Here is a 26,459-nt window from a genome sequence, read left to right as displayed (position 1 = left end):
CCAAGCGTGAATGTGCGGTATGAGGCAGTGAATAGGGCATGTGAAGTGACGGGTCCGGCAGAAACCGTCACACTGCTTCACTAACATGTGAGTGCGTCACAATGAGGCAGTCGACAAAGATGGAAGACCGCACATGCTCGCTCCATTGTTGGTCCTGTGGGTTTGCAGTGACAGTACCCTGAATCAATCAATGGCACCCGGAGGTATCCATAGCAGAGATATACTCGAGCCTCGTTGATTGACATTGGACACAGAGGGGAGTCAGTCCCATGTGGTGTCATCGAGGTATGACCATGTCTTGCAGTCTACTGTGACTCTTTGTCTGGTAGGTCGTGCTTGACAATGTGCTAGTCATTGCTAGAAGAGGTGCTTGTCCTTGTATCAAGTTCACTCTTTTAGGTGAAGGATGAACATTGTGAGATACATGCTGATGCGCCGCGAGATGTTGATGCCAGGGATATTTGACCGGTGGTCTGTACAATAGCAGGGTGGCTTGTCTGCTTGCCGATGACATCTTGGTCTTGGGAAGCAGTGTTAGTAAGTGATAGCAAGGCAAGGATCTTTACTTACTGTTCTCGATTTTGAACAGATGTTTCAAGCACTTCCTCTGATATTGGTTCGAGAGTTCGAGGTTTGGGTTCGCAATGTCAACGACAGAAGAATAAGAGATGACGGGGGCTGGAGCAAGGCCTCGAAGCTCCCAGAGCCTCGAGGCCTTGATGGAAGCTTCACTGAGTGTCTGACAGTGGACTGCTGATGGATTGCTGTCGTGGATGGGATGATGTCTTGAGGTGTGTGGGAGTGACAAAGGGAAAAGAGATTTCAAAATCAAACGTGGGCCAAGAGTCGGAGATTTCACAAAAGCTCGGCTGACGGGGTCGACGACTAAGCAGGAATCGGGGAAGAAGGCACTGCCGCTCGACCTGGTTGGTCGCTCTTTCCTGGCAGAGCAGGAAACACGGGGAACACCTGCGTCCTCAGAACGATCAACGCACATATCCTGGGTCTGCGCTTTTGTCATACTCCAGCAAACAGAGTATGTTATCTTGAACAGCAATCAACGGCGACAGAGAGGAACAGACGACAGACGCAGGAAATGGCAACAAAAGGAAATGGCAGCGGTTCAAAGCATTGAGCATTTCTGTCCAGATCTCTGAGTATCCAAACAGCTGAAATGAAACCACAGATCCTAATACCAGACGGCTCCCATCATGGTGAAGACATTCAACAGATTTAAAGACAGGAAGGGGAGTTAAAGCAGGAAGCAGATTTGCTTGACTGCATTCCAAACCGACTTGACAACACCTGGGCTACGGCCATTCGAGCTCCAACTCCAGCTTCACACCAAACCAACCGTAATTTCCAGCTTCGAAAGGGGCGAAGATGATGAAGAAGAGGAAGACAAGGAAGATGAACACCAGCTCTTTGATATGTCTTGCTATGAAAAAGGAGAGGACGTTGAAGTGAAGCCAATCACCGAGGACAACGCTAACCCCAACAAAGGATGGCGCTGTCCCCCTTTCCCCATTCCCGGTCCCACAGTTGCGGTATACGGATACAACTGCTAGACAGTAGTATACGGAGTACGTACAATTGTGCAGAGAGCTGAGTTACATGACTACCCACACACTTGTTGCAGAGTGATCTGGACGAAAGGCCTGCGAGGTCAAACATGAGCTAAGATGGCAATGGGGAAATCTCCGCAAATGTCAGTATTCAAAGACAAGGCGCTTCCATGCAAAGCGTGTGCAGATGCAAAGCTCAGGATGTTTATAATCTATCGCTGATATTTGACAATAAGATCAGGAGGCTCGGTAATCGTAGCCCCAGTGCTACAAGCGCCCTGTGAAGTCGACGCTGCACACTCAAGTACGGACTTTCACAGTTCCCAGATCTTCAGGCTGTTGTCATGGGTCACCACAGTAGCCTGCTCCTCATCAAAATCACGCTCGAAATGACGCTGACCAGACGATGTGGCAAGAACACCGCCGCCGTGATGAACGGCAGTGCCAGAAACTACGTCTTCGGAGCAAGTCAGCCAGACATCAACTCAAGAAGTGATAGGTTTCTTACCGTCGTGTGCTCTGAAGTCAAAACTTGGAAGAACCGGGCCTTCGGCATGCTGGGCATCCTTCCACATTCTGAAGCTTCCATCAAGTCCACCAGCCCAAATCTCGGGGGAGCCCAGAGTGTCCGAGGAGACCAGATCAACACCTAGTCTCTGGTTCGTTTGCGCCTTTCGTCCTTCGAGCCACGCCAATAGTTGTCCTGTCTGGCGAATGTCGTAAAGAATTACGCCGTCGCTTTTCCTCTCCGCGATATACAGATACCTACCACAGGGACTCCACAACACTTGCGTTATTCCGCTGCCCCCAATGTTGGCGTCGGCGTCGGTACCCTTCACAGAGAAGACGCCAATGCAATCGCCTTGCCCTCCTGCATCGTATAGGCCAATGTGTCGGTTATACGTTCCAGCAGCTAGGATACCTGTCGAGGCATCCACTGCCAGTGCAGAGACGATCCCTCGCATGTTCATGGCAGCATTGTAGTCAGAATCTCTTCCTCGCTTTGGACCAGTTGGAAGCGACGATATAGGCTCGTTCCCAGGTCGCGAAACATCAATGACAGAAATCAGAGAATCCGAGCCAGCAATGAAACGGTCACCTTGAGGACTGAAGATCAGCGAATGCGGGCTGATGAAGGCTTCGGTCATGGGATTGATCAATGAATAGGTGGCGCCCAGCTGACCAGTCAGGGCCGAATTCAGTTGTATCGGATGATCTCGTTTCGTAGACAATACCAATGTCGTAGAAGGGTCCTCGAGATTGAAGAACGGATACGCGACCACGGCGTTTATAGGCTCACTGGACTGGATTGTACAATATGGAGTGAGAACATATGGCTCTGGGGTCTTTTCCAACAGGTCTGGAGGACTGAATGGGGTCAGCACAGTCCGGCCAAGCAGGGGCACGCCTTCTTACACAATGAACGTCCGAATTGAATTATCAGCTGGGCTGACGATCAAACTTGTCCCATCTGCGCTCCTAAGATATATCAGTAAACTATGCTGAAGCCTGTGGACACAGTCGCTTACCATTGTATGCTTCTGAAAAAGGTATCCCCTGATTCGATGTGGCTGTCTTCTCCATCATTCGGCTGACTGTTTTCTCTAGCCGTAGGTGTTCTGGCAACGCATATTGGATCGAACATACTGTTTGAGCTGGATCACATTCTGGCCATTAAATCGGACATCTCTGTTTTTAATGTCGAGTAGGTAACCGTGTTGCCCAAGGCAGAGCACGATCTGCAACTTAGACGAGCAGACGTATAACAGAAACCTTGCCCATGTGTGATCCCTGCAAACAGCCTCTCGACGAGAAGTATGTCGCCAGGATCAATCGAAGAATAAAGAAGAGCTACAAAATCCATACCCGCACCCCGAGCACGGTAACTGCGGGAAAGCGCCCAGTTACTCGACCGTAGGCGTGGTACCTGTACGGTGGAGCATTTGAGAGTAAATGCAATTTCCGTGAAGCGCGTCGCAAGTCGCAACGCTATGAGCATTTCCTCCCTCGCTCCATCATTGAACTCTTGACTGCTCTATACCTCTTCTATCTGTATTGCGTAGAGCAAAGTAGACAAGATGTCTTTCTTCGGGACTTCTACCAGCAAGCCGACGCTCAATCTGGGGCTCAGCACTACAACACCTGCAAACGCAGGATCTTCCTTGTTGTGAGTGCCTCCAATGGATTCCAAGAGACAGCCGTCCGATCAGGATATGCTGCACTCTTATGACACCATATGGGTGTAGTCCTCAACTCACCAGCTAACTGAAACTCCATTATCTAGCGGCCAGACCACAAACCAGCCGGCGGCATCTACCTCCACAAACACACCAGCGGGAACATCTTCACAACCGCAGATAGACATCACCCATTTACGATCTACCACAAAGTTCGACCAACTCACACCCGACCTGCAGAAAGAGATTGAGAATGTCGATACAATGATCTTGAACCAGATCAAGCTTGCCTCAGAGGTATCCGACCTCCTACCCACTGTGACCTCCGCCGGGGGGACACTACCGAATAGCGTGGAGTTTGTCAGCCAGAAACTCGAAGAGGTCGAAGTAGGACTTGGCAATGACGCCGAGGCCATTGTCGCAGTCAGAGACGGAGACTTGAAGAAGGGGGAGTTGGAGGCGAAATGTGTCTTCCGCGCCATTGACCGATTGAAGATGCCGAGACAATATCAAGTAATAAGCCACACACAACCCGAGAACCTGGCCGGCAGCGGGATCTATGGCGGAGCTGGACTCAGCGGATGGTGGAACAATCCCCAGAGCTTAAAAGGAAGCGTTCGTGCAACCAGCGCACAAGGCCATACCATTCAACTACCGGGAGAAGATACCGAAGAAGTCCAAGGCCCGAAGAGCTTGACTGAACTGTTCAATACACGGGCCAGCGAGATGGAAGAAACCATTGAAGGCAACCGACAACTCTTGGGCGAGATTGAAGACTTTGTCCAGGGACTCGAGGGCAAGGTCATTGTCAAAGAGCGGGAATTGAACGAACGTCTCAGTTACGGTGACCGCAGTGCAAGTGGCATGAGTGAAAAGGACCATCAGATCCAACTACTTCGATATGTCTTTGGTGAAGTCCAGAGAAGTCTCTATGATGTCGCCGACAAAGTGGGCGCTACCAGAGACGAGTTTGCGCAATTGACATTTGGAAGATGAGCTACAAAACGTTCCAGACAACAACGAAGATTCAGATCATGCCGACCAGAGTCCTCTGCACGCATGTTACTTCTCTCAGCCGCTTCCATTCAATGGAGACTAAGATCTAGTCTTCAATACCACATGCCCGATGAAGATCAGGCAGTGGGTTGGCCGCAGACTTCACCACCACCCCACCGACCAGGTCTGCGTGACATGATGACCACGCGGTTCTTTCACTGAAACTCGACAGCGACATCGGAATGTCTAGCATTGTCTAACGCAGACGCAGGCAGCCATGTTTCGCTTTCCGAGGATCAGCCACAGACTGCACCTGGCCTGCTCGGGATCCCCGGAATGTGAGGCAAGATCTGCGACGGACAGTCTCTCCAGCCTGCTAGGACTGACACAACCCGAGGGAAACATAGCAAGGCACACCTGGGGAAGGAAACTCTGCCGGTACCCAACTGGCGATGTTGTGACAGTATTCTCGCAAACCCATCTACCTCTACGGCTTAGACTTGATCTTGTAAACCAAGCCGAGCATCCAGCTATCCAAAGTTTCTACACACCAGCCAAGTTGGAGTTTCATGGCCAGGAGTGTGCAATGACAGGTTTCAAGCACGAAATGACATAGCATGACGGAAATGGAATGGCACGAAATAAAGCTCGACGAAAAGGCATTGGCACTTTGGTCATTGATTTATTGAGACTTTTTTTGCAATGCAGCCTACACTCGTAGCCATGCACAGCCTGGCTGATATGGTGGATGGAGCACAAAAGCCCCATCACTGCCAATGCCACATGCAAGCGTGCAAGAATGCTCTCTGCACTGATTTCAATCTTGCACTTTTGACGTCCTCAGTCGTGGGTCGCCGTGACCGTTACTGTATCGAGCCATCCCAGTCCAGCCCAGCCCAGCCCAGCTCCATGCGTTGTGAGTTCTTGTTTTGGTTTCCTTCGAGGCATTCTTCCTGTGAGATTCAACCGCCCGTCCGGCCTTTGCGTACTCCTCTTCACGCAGCACCCTTCTTCGCCAGGATCTCAGCCTCTTCGTCCTGGATCTCCTTGTCGATCTGGGCGCCTCGCGATGGCTTATTGCCATGCTGTCTCGCCGGGAGAGTCGGGTCGATCTCACTTGCACTCTTTTCTCCCTGCTCGGACGCCGTCTCGTTCTGTGGTCCCGCCGCGGCTAGGCGGTTGGCGATGCTGCGTTGGTCCTCTGCGCGAAAGCCACGAGTTAGTTAAAACGTAACATATAACTCAGAGCTGAGATCAACTGCAACCCGAAGCATAACAACCCAGATATGGTGTCGGGTTGACAACGGTCCACACAATGGCGGCAGGAGGAAACGGGAAGGGAGAGAGAGATATGGTCAACAGAAGGGGTGAAAAGCTGGAAAGAAAAACAAGATCAAGATCACATACTGGAATCATTCGCCTGGTGGGCATGTTTCTGACCCTCATGATACGGCTCGGCCTGGTTCTGGTTCTTCTGCGAGTCGGGAGGCACGCGCTGGTCGCCGGCTTCGTAGACCTGGGCGTTTCCCACGTTGGACTGTGACATGGTTTCGTTTTCGTTGCACGGGTACAAATTTGAGGGTTTGGGGTTAGAACTTCGGATTCGAGTTGGAATCGGAACGGATTGGAAAGTAGTTCGGATCCGAGTTGGGAGTTGGGATTGGATTGGAATAGAGTAGATTGGGAGAGGGAGAGCAAGATCAAAGAACTTAAAAGTACCCAGGCAGAAGACAGACACGGACACACATTGATATTAAATACGCAGGCCAGCTTGTCCTTTGCCGTCAACAGTGCTGAGAAAATCGTCACTGTCACTCGTGTAATGCAATGCGCATGACATCACCAGCCCCGGCCGTCGAAAGATGAAGTCATCGTGGATGGGAATGGAAATTTACATATAAGGTAGGTACCCACTGTACGGATACTCCGTAGGTACCTACCATAGCGTGCAATTGTAGGCATATATAACCGTATCTATACCGTATCAACACGATTACCTATTCTAACACCGTTACAGCCTATGTATCGGATTAAGACGGTACGTTATATTTAACGATATATAGATAAATTGCCGTACTAATATAGTATAGATAAAAATACGTGTGAACGAAAAAAAAACGGTGTTACTATAGACACGGTGTTAAACCGGTAACGGTATTTATATAAAAACGGTATTTAGACGGTTTTTATAGTATTTTTTTAGAAAAAAAGAAATCTAGGATCCTTTAGGAATCGAACTCTAGACTTTTAAATTTTTATTAAGTAAGTAAAATATTACTAATATTCTTACTAAAGCTAAAGTTTACTATTTATACTATATAAACTATATTTATATAATATATTACTAACTAATCTAATTTTAGAAGTAAAATTCGAGACTAAAATATATAAAGCCTCTTTATTTAGCTAAAATACCGTTTTTTCTAAAAATTACCGAATCCTTGTAAACACCGTTACTATTCTAATACCGTACTAATACGGTCGTTATCTATGGACCGTTTTTCTATTAACACGTGATATCTCCTGTACGTATTAACGATATATACCGTATATATACGGTATATATAGTAGTTACCGTATAGAGACGGTTCTGAGATCCTATGTTTGCACGCTAGACCCGAAGGACGTTAAACGAGACTAAATAAATAAATAAATGTTTGCACGCTAAGGTAGGTAGTAATAGTATTAACTTACTCGTACTCCTATCCATACCTAGGTAACTTTGTATGTGTGTAGGGAGGGAGGTGACATTCGTCCCTGACTGACTCCACGCATAGACATAATTGGTGGATACAGTAACTCCCTCCGTGTGTATCGCCATAGAAGCTCGACAGATAGACAGAGACGGGTACCTAATCTTATGATGTGCCACAATGTACCGTACTCTAATCCTGTATCCATATCCGCTACACGACTAGGATATCTACCTACCTTTTCAGTGACCACTCAAGGCATCCCTGGTGCTGGCTCGACTCTTTACTTAGATGGATGATATGCACTAGGAGAAGAGATAGGAAAAGAGAAAATCCAGTCCTGAGGCCATCTCAGTCGGTGTCGTTGTTTTCATGTCCAGCCCATCGTGGACTTCCACTCGAAAGGAGCCAAATATGCAGCGTACGTATATATGCTTGTCCAAGGTGATATTGGTCTCGTCCAGCATGCCTCCAGTAATTGTCAACATCCTTGCTGTATAACCCGTCATCGTCAACTTCCACGTCGTTCTATCCTCTCCAACTCCCTCTTTACCAACTTGACACACTCGTCCATGACGTCGCCACCTACCCTCCAGCTCCGGAGCACCACCCCGCGCTGGCGCATGATTTCTTCGGATCTGGCCCATCTCCGCTTCCAGATCTCGAGTTTCTTGTCGTATGAGGCTCCCGGGTACCCTGCATCGCCACCAGCCGCAGGATCACCGCCCGATGCACCAGTCGCCCAACGCGCCGCCGCTGCCGGATACGACGACAGCCCTCGTCGAGACGGAAGAGGTGGATTTGGTCGGTTGTCACTGCCGATGCCTGTTTGATCGGCTGATCGTGAAGGTGACGTTGAGCGAATCGCAGGCAGGGCGTTGTATGCCGATGCAATCTGCCGCCGAGCGGATGCGACATAGCCGTCGTCGTCACTACGGGAAACGTGACTCGAGACCGTACTGGTGGTGTTTGTCCGTGAGATGGATGGCAGCAGTGTTGGAGACACATCAGATTGTGATTGACTTTGATTCTGGCGCGCGGAAGAGAATGCTGGACGAGAAGAGGATCGGAGGCTCGTCTCTGATCCTTTGTCTGATCCAGCAGCGCCACCAGACCGACGGGGTTTCGGCGGAGGAGGAGGCTTCTTTTTGGAGGTCTCTTGAGCTTCTGAATCCGAGGCGGATGGCCTGTCCGGGCTAGGATTAGTTATTGATTTAGTCGAGAAATTTCGTAAACTTGATGGCTTATTAGGTTTGTTGGGCGCCGGCGGCTTTTCGTTGTGATCAAGTTGACGCATGTCATCTGAATGCGAGGTCTTTTCATTCGTGGTCTTCGTATCTACCTCCTCCTGGAAGTCGATCAAGTCGACTTCCTCGGCCTTCGTTTCAGGCTCCGCCTTTGGTCTTTCAGGTAGAGCCGGTCTGTTGTCCGGGATATCTCGACCCCGGCGATCTCCATCTTTGGCCGAGTTCACGGAAGATGGAGGCGTGTGCGAAGGTGCTTGATCGAAGAAAGCCTTCTTCGTCGGCGTTGTCACGTCTCTGATGAAGACGCCCAAGATCTGTTTAGGGTGTTCAAGGACGACATCAGTGTAGACCTCGAGGTCGGCTTCACCACTGTCCCCGACTAGGATGAACTTTCTCTCGGGAAAATCATTGATGATCCGCTCCAACGAGCCACGCTTCCTTTCAGCAGCCGGCTCAAATATCCCTTGCAACATTCCAGAGTATTGCTTCAGGTGGAACGATCCGGGCGGCAGTCCGGCAAGCGAGAAGTAACTGCGCAGGAGAGGGTACAGTTGCCATGGAGAATTGGAAACATAATGCAAGTTGACTCCCATACCTGACAGTTTGCCGTACCACTCTTTGACTCCTGCGACGGTGAGATCTCCGAGCTCCCGAGTGAATGTGTTCTTGAAAATCTCTCGGGCACCGCTTGCTATGCCGGAGTGTTTGACAGTATCGTCAATGTCGCTGATCAAACTGACACCCCTGCTGTCTGTAATCGTGACATCCTGAGTCGCGGACAGCTTCTCCGAAGCCAAAACCCTGACCTGGGCAGGGACGAAGTCCAGAGCCGCCCGTAGGTTGAAGTGTCCTGAGTCGTCGGTGGTGACCGATTTGGAAGTTGATTTCTCATCATCGAAAAAGAAGACCGTGATGGGGGTATTGGCTAGAGGCGTAGACATGAACGGTCTTAGCCTGGTCAACAGCATTTCATTTGCTGCCGCCATTTCTTCTCGGGTCATATTTGCTGGCTCATTCCAAGATAGTCGTTTCTGAACGCGACGCTGCCCGGGGTCATCATCCTCGACATCGGTCCCTCGCCTGGACAAAGCCGCTGACGGCACAGGTGAGCTGGACCGACTCCCCGCTCGGCTGTCGTTATCGAAGCTTCTCCTGCTTTGTTGAGTGTAACTCCCTTTAATTGCGGCCTCTGCTTCTATCTGTCCATGACGAGCAATGTGCTCGGCTTCTCTTGCCGCAATTTCATCCTCATACCTCGACGGGTTGTCATCAAGCTCATCCTGACTGGCGGGAGCTTGACTAGATGGACGAGACGCCGGCAGAGAAGGGTTTGGGGGGTAGATTCCGCTCAGCCGGCGGGCCACAGCAATCACCAGTCGATTCCTCCTGGTCAAGGGGCCACGCTGGGGCGAGTATATCCATCCCCGAACGTCGACGTCCACGACCGCATTAGCATCTTCGTACTTCTCCCATTCTCTTTTCCAGTATTCTGCATCTCCGGTACCATGTCGCGTTTCCACAGATTCATGGGTTCCAGGTGGGTATCTGGCCGTGCCATCCGAATTGGTCTTTCTTCTTGCGTGCTTCCGGGCGTAACTTGGGAACAAGACCATTTCCTCGTCTCCGCTCCGAACAATCTCCACGTCAGGAAACTCTCCTGGCATGCCTCCATCTGCCTCACTGGCCTGCAGCCTGTTTTGTATCTGGTCCTGATATGTTTGCCTCAACTCGTTCGCGGCGCGCAATATCCCCCGGAGCTTATCCCGCCGAGATCCTGGCAGCCGTCCGCCAGCCTGGCCATAACTTGTCATCTGATCGATTGATCTTGTGCCTCGCGAGTGTCGACCGCCAGCATGGTGCTTTCCATACAGTGCCTGTAGTATTCGACTCTTCCTCCGCTGTATAAATGGAATCAGACCTTTTCCGGCCTCTCTCCGTCCCCGTTTATTTTGCTGCCTGCGAACTATAGCCTGGTAGATTCGGGACTGCGCGCGTAGTCGGAGTTGAGGGATATACTCGTGTCGAAAACCTAGCAGTCTCTCGCGGGCGCGGCGATGAGTGTTGGGAAATAGGTAGCGGAAAAGAGCAAAGGTGTTGCGATGTTTAGGCACACCACGGAACGGAGAAGCCAGGGTGGAGAGGAGGACGAGAGCCCGAGCCCTGGTGAGTTCAGGCGTACTCAGGCTAGCACTAGTACCGAGTAGAAGAGAGAGAGGGAGTGAGGAATGCGAGGCGAGAAGGAAGGTGTTCTGGTCGTGCGACGTCTCTCGTGACCACAGAGAGAGAGAGAGAGAGACGTTCGTTCCGATGCCGCCACGTCCAGATCGCGTTTTACGTCATGGCCAGCCTTGCCATTAATTTACCGCCGACCAGACCAGACCAGATCTTGATTTACAATATCCATCCAGAATCAATTCCCATGTCTCGGTTTGCCGTGTACAACAAGATTGGACGTTTTGTTTCCCGACACAGTATTTTCATTCATGTGGTTGTGTCTAGGTCTAGGTTTGCGGCGACGGCCTAAGGCTTTGCTGAAGACGCTTATCAAGGCTTCCGGGGGTTGGTTGTCCAGCAGCACGCCCTGCGCCGACAGAAGAATCATCTTGTCGGCAATGATCGCACGCAAATATCGATTACAGGGACTGGGTTCTTATTAGGCCCACTGGGTCTCAAGCATTGTATTCATCCTTTCCGTCATGCGTCTTCCTAGTATCTCTGAGAACATGTCAATCCGTTCTTCTGCCCTCATTTGCACCAGTCTCCTCAAACCCCAACTCTGGGGGGCTTCCGACATAGGTGCATTAGACCGGTGCAGCATACCAAGGACAACCTGGGCTGCCATGGCATTCATGCCAGCCTTTCTCAAGAAGAGTTCCCACAGTGTCTCATCATGAATCAGGCACACAGTCTCTAGGTTGCCAGTGGAGTCTCCTTTCGGAAGCGTTGTTGGAAAGGCATGCCTGGCGATCAACCGCCAGCTCATGCTGCTCAATTCCGAATCATCCGTCTGCGACGGCAGTTGTGACAGTATCCAGACTGGAGTTACACATTGGTCGTTGCGAGTACTAAGGCTCGAACAGAAGCCTGTGAACTGGCGAATTGCGTCGGAGGTTGTTTGCAAGAAGCCCTCGCGGGCGCCTAGAACCGTCACCAAAACAAACAGCTGGTCATAATCTTGTAGCAGCCTGAGGATCTTGACCTGAACCATACCTAAATCAGTAGAGTCGCCTTGCCCGGGCAAGCTTTTCTGGTTCAAGGCCTGCAAGTTAGTGAAGATGAGCCCAGATCTAGGATTCAGAATCATATCAGGACCAATGGAGGGTATCGTTCCGCTATGACCCTGGGGCGAAGTGAGATCTCGATATATCATAGTAAGTTGACCTGAACCCTGCTTCTCCAGGTAATCGAGCAAACGGCGACACGTTTGGAGTAGCGCCATGTCAACCACCACTGTTCTGCACCATTCCAATGCGCTGGGTGGTGCAAGGCCACTGTTTGGCGCCGGGCAAGTAGCAAGAACTGGTGTCGCTGGCACTAGGATCCTGGGTGGCTCTTCTTGGTCATTGCACTCTACAATAAGCCTCGAAACTGAGGCTGTAGCTGGTGCAGATTCAGGATCGTTCTTTTCAAGCTGTGTGGCCTCAATTGGGTCGTCCAAGACTTCGTCCACGCTTAGCTGACATACTCGCTTGACCGTTTTGAATTTGCTGCCTCTCAGATCCAAGAATGTCGCTAGGGCGCTAGAGGCCGAGAACGGATTCAATAAGGTCGATGAGTCGCACTTGGCTGCCAGCAGACTAGCTCTGCCTTCCTGCTTTGTCCCACGCTGTTTCTTTGCAGGGATTGAGAAAGTCGAGCACTCGCCATACCCAGGTCTTTTTTGTGGTAGTTGCGGCGTGGATGGCATGGAAATGGTGGCTGCTAAACCAACATCTTCCTCCATCTCTTCGTCACTGTCCTCGTTCTCGTCTAGTATCCGAAGCCCTGGAGGTTTCCACAGCATCTGCTCACTTCGAATGATACCTTCAGGAGGCTTCGTTAGTTCATGAAGAGTGCCACACGCCTCGATCTTTTCGTCAAGATTGACGCTCATGTAGTGCGGAGGAACTGCTAATGGCTCCAATTCTGTATCATTCTCCATATCGGCTAAGACAGGGGAACTCTGGAGTGCCAGGTGAAGTTGGAGAGCAACAAAATCAGATTGGTAGGAATGGTCAACGGACCTGCCCAGAGTGAAGTCCAGATTCGGAACAGGGATTTTCGTACAGACGTCAGAAAGACTACTTGTCTCGCTCTTCAGTCTGTTTTCCATCTCCTCGTAGGCTTGCTCCGCCATTTTGAGGAACTCAGTGTTGATATCGTCATCCGAATCTTGCTTAAACTCGTCATCATCGCTTTGCACCAACGCTTGTTGAGATGGGCTACTCGTGACGTCTCTGAGACTTAAAGGATTGGTCCTCCTCTTCGAATTTTCCATTCCGATTGACAGTTCAGGCTTCTGTTTAGGTGAGGAGCCTCTTTTTATTGGCGTCGAGAGAGTTGTTACGCCCTGACCGATGTCCTCTTGTGGCGAAGTTGCTCCAGTTGTGATAAGGCATCGCATCGTATCTTTGTTCAATTGAGGTAATTCTCCTGGAGTCTGGATATTTCCGACTTTCACACTCGGCGTGTTTACAATGTCCACGGGGATTGCACTGTGGCTGCTAAGTGTTGACCAGCCCTCCTTTTCCATTCGTTCTTCCAGCTCCAGAAGCCGCTTGTCCAAATCAACATCTTCTTCAATGGGTGAGTCGGCCTCTGTGTCGAAAGGAGATGTGATAGAGTGATCTGGTGAAGGCTCGTCGAGCATTGTTAGTGGACTTGATGAGCGCAGCTGTGGTTTCTGCGATCTGTTAATTCACCAGACCTAGACCTCAGCGTAATACTCACCAGAGGTACTTCTATATTGAGAAGCTCGTTTCTTTCATCCTTGCTAAGGGTGCCATTCCGGGCTTCCGCAAGACACATCAAAGCTTCCCGCGTGGCGTGCACTTTCTCAAGGTCGAGTGTTTTCTTCACATCTTTCAAGCTGCCAGCTGTCTGTATGTCGTTCCATTCATCCTCATAGGGCTCGACACATGTAGTATTCAACTGTATGATGTCTCCTAAGTGACTTTGCAAATCTAAGCGGCTCGCTGCATTTTGACTGAACCCTGCAACATCCAAATCATGATCTCCAGCAAGAAGAGGTTGTTCCACTTTCAGCCTTCTCCATCGGTTGGGGTTAGGAAGGACCTCGGTCCAATGGATAGTCGGGCGGCAATCTGTGATGCTCTCGGCTAGCAGAATGGTTTCTTGTCGATTCAGTTGTAGCTTGGGATCTTTGAGAGCGTTGGCGAAGACAGTAAAATCTGGTTCGGGCAAAGAAGAATCCAACTCCTTCGAACAAGAAGCGGTGGGACTGGGGACATGGTGTAGGTGTTCCAGAAGGGTATCTGAAGTGTGATCAGTGGCAAGGCCGTGGAAGCGAGCATATTCCAGAACAGATGGAACCGACATGCTGGGGACAATGCTTCAGGCAGCAGAAGCGGACGCACCATCAAAGCAGGGGACAATGAAAGGAGAAGCTGGACTGTGCACCCAAGTGAGCGGCCTCTAGGCTCGGTTGAGGCGCCAAGGTGGAAGTTGGAAAAGTAACACCATCCATGCCACGCAGACGAGGCTACAGAACGCAGCATACTCTTTACCTACAGTAATGGACTTCCGTCACACAACAAAAATCAAACACCTACGACTCCGCTTCCTCCATAGTGGTCCTCTGCCCTTCGAAGACTTCTCAAGCAAATTCATGATGTTCATACATTCCAGACTAGTCTCCATCCCTTCGTCAATCAGTCATTATAGTTGGATGGCCGTGATCCGTCCTTATTCGTCTGAGGCAAGCCCCATTTCTTGTTGTGTTCCTCTTCCTGAGACCTGCCTTGTGGATCGAAATATGGCCTTTCGGCAGTTGCGGCTACCCGGACTGCATGTCTTCTATGAGGAGTAAAGCCATACGAGGCACTGTGCGATGTGACCCTGTTGTCCCACAGCGCAACGTCGTGCTTTCCCCATTGAAATCGTACATGCGCCTCTTGCGTTGTAGCAATGAGCTCGTTGAGATATCGGATGATGGTATCGCTCTCGGCCTTTGGCACGCCGACGATCTTGGTCACGAAGCCAGGGTTGAAGAAAACAGACTTCCAGCCTGTTACCGGATTGACTCGGACTAGCGGATGCTCAGTCGTTACAGGTTCTCGGCGGACAGGTCTCCCACCAGCGCGAGAGTCGTCAGCCTGCATGTCAGCTGAATGCAAGGCGGTTAATCCTTCGAGATACTTCTGCATTTGAGGTGACAGGACGTCGTAGATGGCATAGTGAGAGCACCACAAAGTATCACCGCCCCCACCCCGCGGAGGACCCGTAAGCACTTTCAAGGACGTATATGAAGGTGGCTGAACTTCGTAGCTGACCTAGGCGAGGAGTCAGTATGCTCTTTGAGGAGCAGCCGGGGGCGCTTACATCTGAGTGCCATAAGAAGGTGGGAGTAAAGAGGGCTCGTTGATCCACAGATTTGTCTGTTGTGTAGACTACGTGAACGTCTTCCAGCCCTTCCTTCTGTGGCACAGCTGTCGTGGCATGCTTATGTAAGGTGCCAAAGAACTTCCCGAGCTCTCGTTGAGCCTCAATATCAAAATCATCCTGGTTGCGGAAAAACACAACCCCGCGGGTCGCGATCAATCTTGCCAGGTCGCATTTTTGAGCATCGGTAAGTTGAGATAGGTTGACACCGGAGATCTCTGTTCCGATTTTTGGCACGTAATCGACAATATTGTCGGCAGCATCGAGTAAATGTCGAAACTGAGGGTCTCCATGCAGTCCTTTGTCCTCATATGGCAGTTCCTTCAGTTCATCCCAGTGAAGGTCCGGAAACCGCGGTAGAAGATAATCAAACTCGTAGTCTTCATGAGTCTCAATAGTTGTCCGTCCAGGTTCATATGTGTCTGCTAGACTCCGCTTCTTACGTTGCCTTTCAGACGCATTCTTGTCCCTGAAACCCAAGTCGACTCGGGTGGCCTTCGTCTCGGTACTCCAGGGTTCTGGTTGGTATTCCACCTGGACAGGATCTTCAGCATGGGGGGCCATGTTGATTTCCGTGGGCGTCTGGGCGTGTCAACTGTGTGGTGGTGGACCCAGAGATGTGGATATGGACAGTTGGGATATGGGTGAGACTCGTCAGGTGAAATAGAAAAGGTGAGAACCACGCCTTATATAAGGTCAGATTTACTTCCGAGTGGGTTGCTTGCAAGGTAAGATTGCACAATCCCGTGGCAAAGGGTCAGAGAATCTCCACATACAAGATCTGGGTGGTATGACTCCTCAGACTCTGGGGTCGGTGTACAGGTGTCATATCTTGTCCACATGTGGCACGGCGCTGCATGGCGACGACGGTTCCAGGGGCCGGACCACTCGCATAACAAGATCAGGCATGGATTCCTTCCACGATCTGTCGTGCAGTCGGCATCGTTGTCGCCGCTCAGCATATTCGTCAACGCTTCTTCCGAGCTCCCAGTTGTTCCAGATCCCGACTTTTGATTGGTCAACCCCTGATGTGCAGAGCCACATCGCAAAGCACGCAAGATGCGAGCCTGGTGTCGTCAACCAAGTATCGGTTGGAGCCGATGGTGGAAAGTAGGTCTCGAGCGTCTTGATGCCAAACAGTAATAACAGCCGTCACTACTACACTACCTAGGTACTATTAGTATCGGATTGCACGGTCTTATCCTCTCACCGCTGTTCGATGTTTGGTGGACGCCACGCCCACACACTGCACAAGGTTGAACTCTGCCACTCTCTCGGTGACATAGTGAGGCAGCGACGCAGAGCTTTCTCCCAGCTCGTATTCATGGCTTGAAGAAGAAACGCGGACAGAGACAAGCCAGGTCAATTATTATACTGAAAGTGTCGTCGGTTGTCGTTGTTGTCATGCAAAAAAGCGCAGCACGTACAATGCTCCTCCGAAGCGTAGGGTCTGGCCGATTCTAAACAGGCAGGAGAGAGATAACCGATCCTTCGCAGGCAAGTTCTGTCTATATACGTACTGTGATATCTTGGATGCCTTCCTTATACAGTCCGATCTTTCGACCTGAAACGGACGCCACATCATTCAACGCCGAAGCTCCTCCTCTAAACCATCCAAGCATGTCTTGGAAGCCGTCTATTCCATCTCAATCGTACCGGGAGGCTTGCTCGTGACATCGTAAAGCACTCGACAAACCCCGTCGACCTCATTGACTATTCTTCTACTCACTCTCTTGAGAAATTCGCCATCAAATGGAAACCAATCGGCGGTCATGAAGTCCGTTGTCTCAACAGCTCGCAAGGCGATCACTTGAGCGTGGACTCTCTTGTCTCCCATTACACCGACCGCTTTGACGGGTAGAAGAGCGGCAAAAGCCTGCGAGATCTTTCTGTACAGGCCACTGGCAATTATTTCGTCGATAAAGATCTTGTCCGCATGACGAGCAATCTTGAGTTGAGCTTCAGTGACTTCTCCGAGAATACGGATGGCAAGACCAGGTCCTGGGAAGGGGTGTCGCCAAACTAGGTCCTCGGGAATGCCTAGGTTGGTTCCTAGCGCTCTGACTTCGTCCTTGAAAAGTTCCCGGAGGGGCTCAATGAGCTTCAGATGCATGTCTTTCAGTAAGCCACCAACATTGTGGTGGGTCTTGATGGTTGCAGACGGGCCCTTGAATGAGATGCTTTCAATGACATCAGGGTACAAAGTGCCCTGAAGCAGCCACTCAATCTCTCCTGCTCTAGATGAGTTTGCGGCAGCCTCCGCGATTGCCTTGGCCTTGTCTTGGAATACCTCGATGAAGGTGTTTCCAATAATCTTCCGCTTCGTTTCCGGATCCGAGACACCCTTAAGCCTTCCGAGAAAAAGGTCTGATGCATCAATGACGGTAAGGTTGATGCCCAGGTGCTTGGTCAGTGTCTCCTTAACAGTTCGAGCTTCGTCCAGTCGAAGGACGCCGTTGTCTACAAGGACGGCGTGGAATCGATCTCCAATTGCCTCTTGCATGAGTTTGGCGGCAACAGTTGAGTCGACTCCTCCACTCACGGCGCCTATAACCTGACCCTTGGGACCGACCAGAGCCCGGATGCGCTCGATTTCTTTGTCCACGAACTTCTCCATGGTCCAATCTTGTCGGGCCTTGCATATTTTCACTGCAAAGTTACCCAGGATTTCCGTACCGCGTGGAGTATGCGTCACCTCTGGATGGAATTGAATGCCGAAATAAGGCTTGTCCACGCTTGCGATACCTGCGAAAGGGGCATTCGCTGTGCTTGCAATTGGATGGAACCCGTCCGGCAACTTTGATAGTTTGTCACCGTGGCTCATCCATACTTCAATATCATCTGCAATCCCTTCAAAGAGACGGTCGATATGCTCTTCCTTCCCCGCATGTCGTTCGATCTTCAGGTAGGCATGGCCATATTCTTTCTTGTCGCCGGCGGAGACATTCTTGCCAAAATGCCAAGCCATCTCTTGTAGGCCATAGCAGATACCCAGGATTGGTACACCGAGATCAAAGGCCGCCGGATCTACGTGGGGTGCGCCCTCCTCGTAAACCGAATAGGGACTTCCTGAGAGGATAATGCCTTTGGGTCGGAAATGCAAGTCTGCGATCTTTTGTGTGCAGGGTAACATCTCAGAGTACACTTTCAGTTCGCGCAATCGTCGTGTAATAAGGTGCGAGTATTGTGAGCTTTGCGCGTTCGTTAGTCACAGGCTTTCTACTACCAGGTAAGGAGTTCTGCCTACCCAAAGTCGAGGACCAGGATCGTGTCAAATGTTTCGGCCGGTACATTGACCGAAGCCCCTTCGACCTCGCCATTGACAGCCATCGCGACCGTGTTTTCGAGAGCAGTGGTCCCGAAGAGATTGTACGGAAAGATGCACGTGAGAATGGAAAATATTATCTCGCGACTGCGCAACGAGGGGCACGAGAATTAATTTTTGCGGAGCGGAGAGGAAATGCCCCCCGCAAAAAAAGCTTCGGGACGAATTGACATCTTTACAAATATATCCATCCTCCGTCAACATCGCGGAAAAGGAACCACCAATTCGCAGACTCAAGATGAGCAAACGAAAGCAGGATGCCGGCGAGAGCGTTATCAACAAGAACCCCAATACCGACGACGAGAGTGGCGAGGACGAGGTCAGTTCGACGCGTGGAATCTTACCGCAGTTTGTCCACTGACTCTAATATAGGACTTCGATGTGCTCAATGTTGATTTCGAGTGGTTTGATCCTCAACCAGAGATTGACTACCACGGAATAAAAGCGCTCCTGCAGCAGCTGTTTGATGTCGATGCTCAGCTGTTCGAGTTATCGGCACTGACCGACCTGATTTTGTCCCAACCGACGCTGGGGTCTACTGTTAAAGTCGATGGAAACCAAACGGATCCATATGCATTCTTGTCCGTAGTCAATCTACAGGAGCATAAGGTACGCCCAGGGCAAAGATCTTACACGGAACTGTACTGACGGCTTCACAGGATAAGCCCTTCATGGGTAAAGTAATCCAATACATCCAGTCGAAAGCTAGATCGAACCCCGGACTTGCTCCTCTCGCCGAACTGCTATCACAGTCCACGATACCTGCGATCGGGTTGGTCCTGACAGAGCGTCTGATTAATGTTCCGTCGGAAATTGTGCCACCAATGTACACGATGCTACTGGAAGAGATTGATTGGGCACTACAAGACAAAGAACCATACAACTTCTCACACTACCTCATACTCTCCAAAACTTACACCGAAGTTGCTTCAAAGCTGGATGCTGAAGACAGTCGGCCCAAAAAGAAGAACAAAGCTGTCGGCAGTTCGTTTGAGACAATGTACTTCCATCCAGAAGACGAAGTGCTGCAAAGGCACGCTATCTGCCACGGCGGATTCGACTATTCGATAAAGCAAGATGAAGGGCATTCAGATTCGAAACGAGTCTTTCAAGAGCTTGGGATCAAGCCACAAGGGCACGCCATCCTGATTTCAGCCGATCAATTCAAGGCCGCAGTCCAAAACGTTGCAGAGTATCTGAAGCCCCAGGCGTGATCAATCCAGCAGATCATTCCCATTGAGTGCCCTTCAGCCTCTGCATCAAATATTCTACCTCGACCACCTTGGTTAAGGGAATGACTACCTGGGCATACATCTTCACGACCGCCTCCACATCGAGCTTCTCTTCTCCACCAGCAGTATTGGTGCTGCCAACCGAAGGGTCTTTGCCGTACGTTCTGGCCTTCAGTCGCAGCCTCTCAAGGACCAGTTGCTCGACCTTTGCATTGGTGATGGCGGCATCGATTCCCGCCCGATCCTCAGCCTTGATGAGCTTCACGAATCTTTCGGTTTCCGCTCGAAATTTGCTTTCAGCCACAAACTTTCCGAAATGAATCCGCCTGCTCAAGGCCTGCAAACAGGCCACGTCAGAAGTTGCAGCGCTTCCGTAGTTCTCCTTAGTCTCGCCCCGATCCTCACGCCCAAACTTACGACAGGCTTCAGGCAATACCTCTTTGATGTATTTCTCCTTGATGATGTCGTTCACATTGACATCATTGTCGTGCAAAAGTTTTGGGTACTTTATCGGCTGAAGCATGGGTCGCTGTAGGACTTGCGGGAAGAAAGGGTATTCGTCCGGGGCATCATATCGGCGCACAGTGGAATGCAGGCGCTCGGTTTCAGAGAGGAGGTAATCAGCCAGGGAGATGTTGGGAGGGAGTGCGAGGTTACTCGTAGGCACCGGCAGAGCGATAGGGTCGTAAATGGAAGCGTTCAATGGGAACTGTACTCGTTCGATTAGGTGGAAGATGATTGTGTCTTCGAGTCGACTGGGTAGGAGTCAGTTTCTATGTGCACATGGCGATTGCTGGGGTGCTATACATCAGTTGAAAACGGATATTATCTAGATCCAAGGCCTTTGAGGCATCGGAGAGGTCAATGGCGGTATCCATGTCCGATTGGCTCAACCTATCTTGCTCCTGCGGTGGTCGCGTTCTGGTCATATATGAAGATGTCTCTGTGATAGGTCAACAAATGGGGGAGGAAGTAGAAAATGGGTTCCAGGCCATGGCACCACCTATATATCCAAGGTAGATATCATGTCAGCAGCCAGTAAGAAAAGTGAAGATGTTGGGGACAGCACGAAAAAGTATGGAGTGTTGGACTTGAGTGGGCTGCAAATAATCGCGGTAGAGATCTGAGTCGTCCACAGTACGTCAGAAGGATGCGGCGTCGGGACCGCGTCTGCAACCCAGATCTACTTCCACCCAACTGAACCCTCCACATTTTCAGTAAGCTTGACCTGTGGGAGCCTTCACCTGCAACCTTGTCATCAAACATCAGTCCTGTTGGACCCAGTGACTCGTCGACACCTCCACTGGACGATCCGAACTCGCGCCGAAGACACTCAAGAGTGTAGAAAGCAGCAGGGTTATATGGCCAGCTCGCGCTCCCACAGCCGGAATGCCTCGCAAACACGAAGACCGCAGGGGGATGGGGACGACTCTGTCCTCGGTGCGGTCTTGGATGTAGGCGCGACATCGTCCCTCTTCAATGAGCTTACTGACCTCCATGATAGACCCGCCAGTTGGAAGCATTCGGTCGCAAGGTGACGGCAACAGCAACCCATCTCATGGGCGACACTACTTCTACGCACTACCCGACGGCTATGAGCAACATCTCCCGCCAGATGCGGCGCCCTGTAGTACAGCGAGCTGTTTTTTCCTTCTCGCAACAAGCTCCTTCGGAATTGGTGAGAGCAAAGCTCTCCACCAGCGAAATCGCACATCGAGCCCTTACGTATATTCCCGACGATCAACTGCAAAACATACCCGAGGACGATAATACCTACTCCCTATTCCAAGGTTTCCAGGCCTCTATCCCTGAAGGGGAGAGCGAACATCGCAAGGGACACCGCCGACGGAGCTCCAAACAGCACAAGCTGTTAGGTGCCGGGGACGTGGAAGAAGATGGTCCCCCAACAATTCAACGCCTCAAGAAGAAGCGCAATGCAGTAAACCACAAACTAGAAATGTTGGCTGTGAGGAAGAACATGTCCACGACTGAAATTCGGGATATAGACCATAAAATCGCCAATCTGCAAAATGTGCGTCGGACCGTGCTTGATCGACTTGCCACTCTCGAGACCGACGAGGCGGAGGTCGAGCATGAATTGCTCGAGCTGGACAACAAAATTGAGGAAATGCAAGAAGCTCTTGACGAGCAGAGCACACTGGACCAATCCACGAGCAGTCTCAACCCTCCGCGAGCAGTGACTCCCGACTCAGAGTCGATGGACGCCTCGTTCATGTCACAGTCTCTCTACGACAAGCTTCCCTCGTCTTCATCACCAAAGTCTAAGAGACGGCCAACATATGCGAAGAGGAAATCTATGCCGGTCCTGCATGAGCATCTCGAGTCTGGGTCTCACATAAGGACCATCCCTGCCCATAACGATACAATATCGGCATTAGACTTCGACCAACCTTTTGGCACGATGGTCAGCGCAGCCCTCGACGACACAGTACGTGTTTGGGATCTGAATCTGGGTCGCTGCATGGGCTTTTTGGAGGGCCATACTGCTTCTGTCAAGTGCCTCCAGGTTGAAGACAACATCGTAGCCACAGGTGGTATGGATGCCACAATCAGACTCTGGGATCTTAGCCGTGCCAAGTACGAACCCTACGAACACAGGATCGTCGAGAATGGTGACGAAGATAAGGACGAGGAGGATGACGGACTTGGATTTGGAAATGAACATGAGGACGCGCCCCCCCCACCGCCGCCGGATGCCATGGGGGATTGTCCCCTCTTTGTTCTTGAAGCCCATGTCGATGAGGTTACGGCACTGCATCTCCGTGGCGACACACTTGTGTCAGGCTCTGCAGATAAAACCATTCGTCAATGGGATTTGGTGAAGGGACGATGCGTGCAGACATTGGATGTGCTGTGGGCAGCTGCCCAGGCTAGTTCGACGATGAGCAGCACTGAGCCACAATGGCGGCCGACTGGCCGTGCGGCCGATGCAACGGCCGATTTTGTCGGTGCTCTGCAGTGCTTTGATGCTGCGCTTGCTTGCGGAACCGCCGATGGGATGGTCCGGTTGTGGGATTTGAGGAGTGGACAGGTTCACCGGAGTCTTGTAGGACACACAGGGCCAGTGACATGCTTACAATTCGACGATATCCATCTGGTCACGGGCAGCCTTGACCGGAGCATTAGAGTAAGAAGAGGACCACGGCCACCAGTGGTTCCGTTTGCTAACTGTGAAACAGATCTGGGACCTCCGAATGGGCACCATTTTCGATGCTTATGCCTACGATGCGCCGATTACGAGCATGATGTTTGATGCTCGACACATTGTCTGTGCTGCCGGCGAAGACGTTGTGAAGGTGTACGATAAGACCGACGGCAGACACTGGGACTGTGGAACAGGGGTGACAACATCCGTCGAAGACCGAATGGCAGGTGCGAAGACTAGCACTGTCGAGAAAGTCCGACTGAAAGATGGGTATCTTATCGAGGGACGAAGAGACGGTGAAGTTGGAATTTGGACCTGTTGAGAGGCAACAGGTCAGTTCTATTGGGGCGGTATGGATATTAAGGCACTACTAAGGCTTGCATCATGGAACCAAGGGAGCTGTGCTGACCTGTGTCCTAGCACGGCCTTTTGCATAGCTGGTCCTGTAACAAGAAGTCGCACGTCCGTTTATAAAAGAATTCAAGAAACCAGTTCTCCAACATTCATTCCGAGACAATCAAATTGGCCTAGCTAACATCCTTTTCTCTTGAATGCAATCCCACCATGGCTCCAAACAATATCATATCCAGGCAAGAAAGCCAGCCTCGACAACCCTTTGGCGGGGATCTTTATTCGTCGGTAATTCCAAGATGATCCGATGCCTTCTCGGAGCACGCCGGTAGGGTTGCCAGCATATTACTGGCCTCTGTCTCCTCCAACAACCATTTGTCCGCCCTCGCCAACGCCAGCGCGCGGCGATAGCGAAGGTGGGTGCACTCGTTCTTCCGGTCATCCATCTTCCCGAGCGTCGTCTTGACTCCAACAGAGTACGCCATCTCGAGCACATTGTTCACGCTTCGGGCCATGCGGAAGCTGCCTAACGTACTCTTCAACTTTTTAGGGCCGGGTCTGCGCGCCCGCACACGCCCACGTTTGGGGGCGTTTGTCTTTTTGCTGTTTCTTTGGAGTGGGATTGCCGGCCGCGGCGCCGGGCCTTCGCGCAAATCCCACCCCTCTACGGGCACATCATTGACTCTCTCGGAAGGTTTGAAGATGGTACCCTTTTCTTGGCGATCGGCCCAGTCGGCGATGTGGCACCACTCGCTATCGATGATGTCGACCTGCTTGATCACGGTGGCAGCCAGGATTTCTGCTTCTTGGACTCGGAGGCTTCCCCCAGTCTCAAACAGTGGCCTGACATATTTAGTAGTGAAGGCCTCGTTGTCAAGAGGATACGGCAACTTGAAATCGCCTTGGTGGGACCGGCTGGCGAAAAAAGCCGGCTTGGGCTTTCCGCCGAGCCCGATGGCCTGGAGGAGCGCCAGGCCCTCCTGCGCACGCTCGGCCGGTTCTCTCTCCGGGAAGCTATTCTCAGGAGTCGGCGGCCGGCTGTTGGGCTCCTCGAAGATCTGTCTCACGTTAGACGTGGGTATATCTGGTTGTTGGGGCGAGAATGGCTCGTCCGAGGGAGATTCTTCGGATGTCGTGAGTGCCGCCGGCATTGGAGATGCCGCCATGATTGCTGCCAGTTCCTGCCTCGCCTCTTGTGCAGTGAGTGGATTTGTACGTTGGTAGATGTGGTCATGGATTCGCCTCTCCACGTTGGAGTTGTGGTCGATGCTGCTGACGATGTTGTGCTTGGTCTTGTTTCGGGTCTTTTTGTTTCTGACGGGGTTTTTTTGGCGGTTGCGTTGTTGCTGGTGATATTGATGCTTTTGGTGGGTTTGTTTCGGGTGTTGCTTCGGGTGTTATGATCATGGGAGGTAGAGTGGATGGCAGTGTGGACGGGAGCCGTGTCAAGCAAGGCGGACGATGAAGGCATTGCTGAAGGCATTGCTGAAAGACTTGAGTTGAGAAGATCCATGCTGGGCTGAGCTGAGTTGAGCTGACGTTTGGTCTTCGACTAGCAAAGTCGACTTGAGTGTGGTGTGTGGTGTGTGGGATGTTGTCTGTTGGCTGTTGTCTGTTGATGTGTTTGTTGCCCAGTCTGTCAGTCAAGATTCGACGAGAAAGAGCGAGGCAGAGAGAGAAAGAGCGATGCAGAGAGAGGAATAGCACTGCAGATTGGGTTGGATTCGAACAGAGAGGAAGATTGATTTCGCACTCGCGAGGTCCTTATACCTCAGCGGCCACGGTCACGGCCTTCAAAGAAAACCTGAGCCACACAGACACCAGCATTGAAAGGCTCGGAGATCCCGGTGGACCAGATCGGCGACTGATTCGGCCTTCCTTGCTGGTTGTCTGCCTTTCTGCGGCCTGTGGCGTGTGTCTTGCCGACCGTTCTTTGGTACAAGTCGAGCCGGTGGCCCATTTTCCATTCCGTACCAAACAAACGCTTGCGATTGTGAGCCGATCATTGTCGAGTTTACTCGGTCAAGGATGCCGGTGTTTATTTGATCAAGGCCTCAAGGATGCCGGTGTTTATTGTTTATTGGATCAAGGTCTCAAGTCTACCCCGTCAAGCTCCCCAGTTCATCCGTCAAGGTTCCCAAAGTCTACTTACCGTGTCCGATGTCTCAAGTCTACGCGGCATGTGGTGGCGAATCGCGTCGCGACGCGTCGGTCTCTTCATCGAACTGGGGGTCGAGCTTGAACTTGAACTTGGTGCTCCGAGATAAGTGCTGCCTGTTCATTGCCCTGGCTTGCCCTGTTGTGCTGTGCTGGAATGCTTCTACTTACAGAGAGAAGCAGTAGAGGTCAGACATGACAGAAAGAAGCAGCAGAGTCGAGACATGAATGATAGACTCTGGTACAAAGACCTAGCTATAGTTAGTATGGATCCCCACGGTTGCTTTTACTTTTGTAGATGTGTTGTGCTGTGCTGGTGATGTGCTATGCTGTGCTGTGCTCTGCTGTGCTGTTACCTTCTCTACGTAGAATACAGTCAGTCAGTGCCGAGCGCATGTGCATGTGCATGGCTTTTGCTTCCCTCCAACTACTCAGGCTACTGAGCAGAGTACTCCGTACTGTTTGGCACACCAGACACTGCAGTAGAGCGACAATGGCTGCTGGAGGCAGCGCCAGACCGGCCTACGTCACTGTAACTGTACTTGCAACTGTATCTGTAGCGCTGGCAGTAACAGTTCAGTGATCGTCACCCCGAGTGAGTGCAGCTGCTTGGATCTGGATCCAGAACCATGACGCCCCGCGTACTGTATGTATACTGTATTTAGTAGGCAGGCACAGGCACCAATTCGTACACTCCGAGCACTAAGTTTTGTCAAATTAAGATAGGTACCTGAGCAGCAGCAGCAGCACCAACACCAGCACCAGCAGCACCAACACCAGCACCAGCAGCACCAACACCAGCACCAGCAGTACCAACACCAGCACCAGCAGCACCAGCAGCAGCAGCAGCAGCAGCAGCAGCAGCAGTAGTAGTAGTAGTAGTAGTAGTAGTAGTAGTAGTAGTAGTAGTAGTAGTAGTAGTAGTAGTAGTAGTAGTAGTAGTAGTAGTA

General features: G+C 51.2%; 11 protein-coding genes across 11 annotated transcripts; 3 read left to right on the top strand and 8 right to left on the bottom strand.

Moving 5' to 3' along the window:
• Positions 1 to 1,879: 1,879 nt before the first annotated feature.
• Positions 1,880 to 3,210, bottom strand: A1O3_00884 (uncharacterized protein; the record flags this gene model as incomplete). Its single annotated transcript, XM_007731034.1, has 4 exons — positions 1,880 to 2,022; positions 2,074 to 2,933; positions 2,982 to 3,044; positions 3,095 to 3,210. The coding sequence occupies 4 exons, from the start codon at positions 3,208 to 3,210 to the stop codon at positions 1,880 to 1,882; spliced, it is 1,182 nt and encodes a 393-aa protein (XP_007729224.1).
• Positions 3,211 to 3,643: 433 nt separating this feature from the next.
• Positions 3,644 to 4,738, top strand: A1O3_00883 (uncharacterized protein; the record flags this gene model as incomplete). The annotated part of the gene is made up of 2 exons (XM_007731033.1): positions 3,644 to 3,732; positions 3,850 to 4,738. 2 exons carry the CDS (start codon positions 3,644 to 3,646, stop codon positions 4,736 to 4,738), a joined length of 978 nt encoding a protein of 325 aa, XP_007729223.1.
• Positions 4,739 to 5,733: 995 nt separating this feature from the next.
• A1O3_00882 (uncharacterized protein) lies at positions 5,734 to 6,284 on the bottom strand (the record flags this gene model as incomplete). Its single annotated transcript, XM_007731032.1, has 2 exons — positions 5,734 to 5,939; positions 6,146 to 6,284. The coding sequence occupies 2 exons, from the start codon at positions 6,282 to 6,284 to the stop codon at positions 5,734 to 5,736; spliced, it is 345 nt and encodes a 114-aa protein (XP_007729222.1).
• Positions 6,285 to 7,942: 1,658 nt separating this feature from the next.
• Positions 7,943 to 10,489, bottom strand: A1O3_00881 (uncharacterized protein; the record flags this gene model as incomplete). Its single annotated transcript, XM_007731031.1, has 1 exon — positions 7,943 to 10,489. One exon carries the CDS (start codon positions 10,487 to 10,489, stop codon positions 7,943 to 7,945), a length of 2,547 nt encoding a protein of 848 aa, XP_007729221.1.
• An 842-nt stretch (positions 10,490 to 11,331) lies between these two features.
• A1O3_00880 (uncharacterized protein) lies at positions 11,332 to 14,216 on the bottom strand (the record flags this gene model as incomplete). The annotated part of the gene is made up of 2 exons (XM_007731030.1): positions 11,332 to 13,560; positions 13,608 to 14,216. 2 exons carry the CDS (start codon positions 14,214 to 14,216, stop codon positions 11,332 to 11,334), a joined length of 2,838 nt encoding a protein of 945 aa, XP_007729220.1.
• Positions 14,217 to 14,548: 332 nt separating this feature from the next.
• Positions 14,549 to 15,842, bottom strand: A1O3_00879 (taurine dioxygenase; the record flags this gene model as incomplete). Its single annotated transcript, XM_007731029.1, has 2 exons — positions 14,549 to 15,169; positions 15,219 to 15,842. 2 exons carry the CDS (start codon positions 15,840 to 15,842, stop codon positions 14,549 to 14,551), a joined length of 1,245 nt encoding a protein of 414 aa, XP_007729219.1.
• Positions 15,843 to 16,914: 1,072 nt separating this feature from the next.
• Positions 16,915 to 18,608, bottom strand: A1O3_00878 (GMP synthase; the record flags this gene model as incomplete). The annotated part of the gene is made up of 2 exons (XM_007731028.1): positions 16,915 to 18,469; positions 18,526 to 18,608. The coding sequence occupies 2 exons, from the start codon at positions 18,606 to 18,608 to the stop codon at positions 16,915 to 16,917; spliced, it is 1,638 nt and encodes a 545-aa protein (XP_007729218.1).
• A 233-nt stretch (positions 18,609 to 18,841) lies between these two features.
• On the top strand, positions 18,842 to 19,817 carry A1O3_00877 (protein bcp1; the record flags this gene model as incomplete). The annotated part of the gene is made up of 3 exons (XM_007731027.1): positions 18,842 to 18,922; positions 18,976 to 19,212; positions 19,263 to 19,817. The coding sequence occupies 3 exons, from the start codon at positions 18,842 to 18,844 to the stop codon at positions 19,815 to 19,817; spliced, it is 873 nt and encodes a 290-aa protein (XP_007729217.1).
• Positions 19,818 to 19,830: 13 nt separating this feature from the next.
• A1O3_00876 (chorismate mutase) lies at positions 19,831 to 20,713 on the bottom strand (the record flags this gene model as incomplete). Its single annotated transcript, XM_007731026.1, has 2 exons — positions 19,831 to 20,590; positions 20,643 to 20,713. 2 exons carry the CDS (start codon positions 20,711 to 20,713, stop codon positions 19,831 to 19,833), a joined length of 831 nt encoding a protein of 276 aa, XP_007729216.1.
• Positions 20,714 to 21,393: 680 nt separating this feature from the next.
• Positions 21,394 to 23,323, top strand: A1O3_00875 (mitochondrial division protein 1; the record flags this gene model as incomplete). Its single annotated transcript, XM_007731025.1, has 2 exons — positions 21,394 to 22,983; positions 23,036 to 23,323. The coding sequence occupies 2 exons, from the start codon at positions 21,394 to 21,396 to the stop codon at positions 23,321 to 23,323; spliced, it is 1,878 nt and encodes a 625-aa protein (XP_007729215.1).
• A 307-nt stretch (positions 23,324 to 23,630) lies between these two features.
• A1O3_00874 (uncharacterized protein) lies at positions 23,631 to 24,518 on the bottom strand (the record flags this gene model as incomplete). The annotated part of the gene is made up of 1 exon (XM_007731024.1): positions 23,631 to 24,518. The coding sequence occupies one exon, from the start codon at positions 24,516 to 24,518 to the stop codon at positions 23,631 to 23,633; it is 888 nt and encodes a 295-aa protein (XP_007729214.1).
• Between the last annotated feature and the right edge of the window lie 1,941 nt (positions 24,519 to 26,459).

This window comes from Capronia epimyces (genome assembly GCF_000585565.1).
Source record: "Capronia epimyces CBS 606.96 chromosome Unknown aczIQ-supercont1.1, whole genome shotgun sequence".
Lineage (NCBI taxonomy): Eukaryota > Fungi > Ascomycota > Eurotiomycetes > Chaetothyriales > Herpotrichiellaceae > Capronia > Capronia epimyces.
Note: the sequence above shows the minus strand (reverse complement) of the source record. Positions and strands in the feature narration are given on the sequence as shown.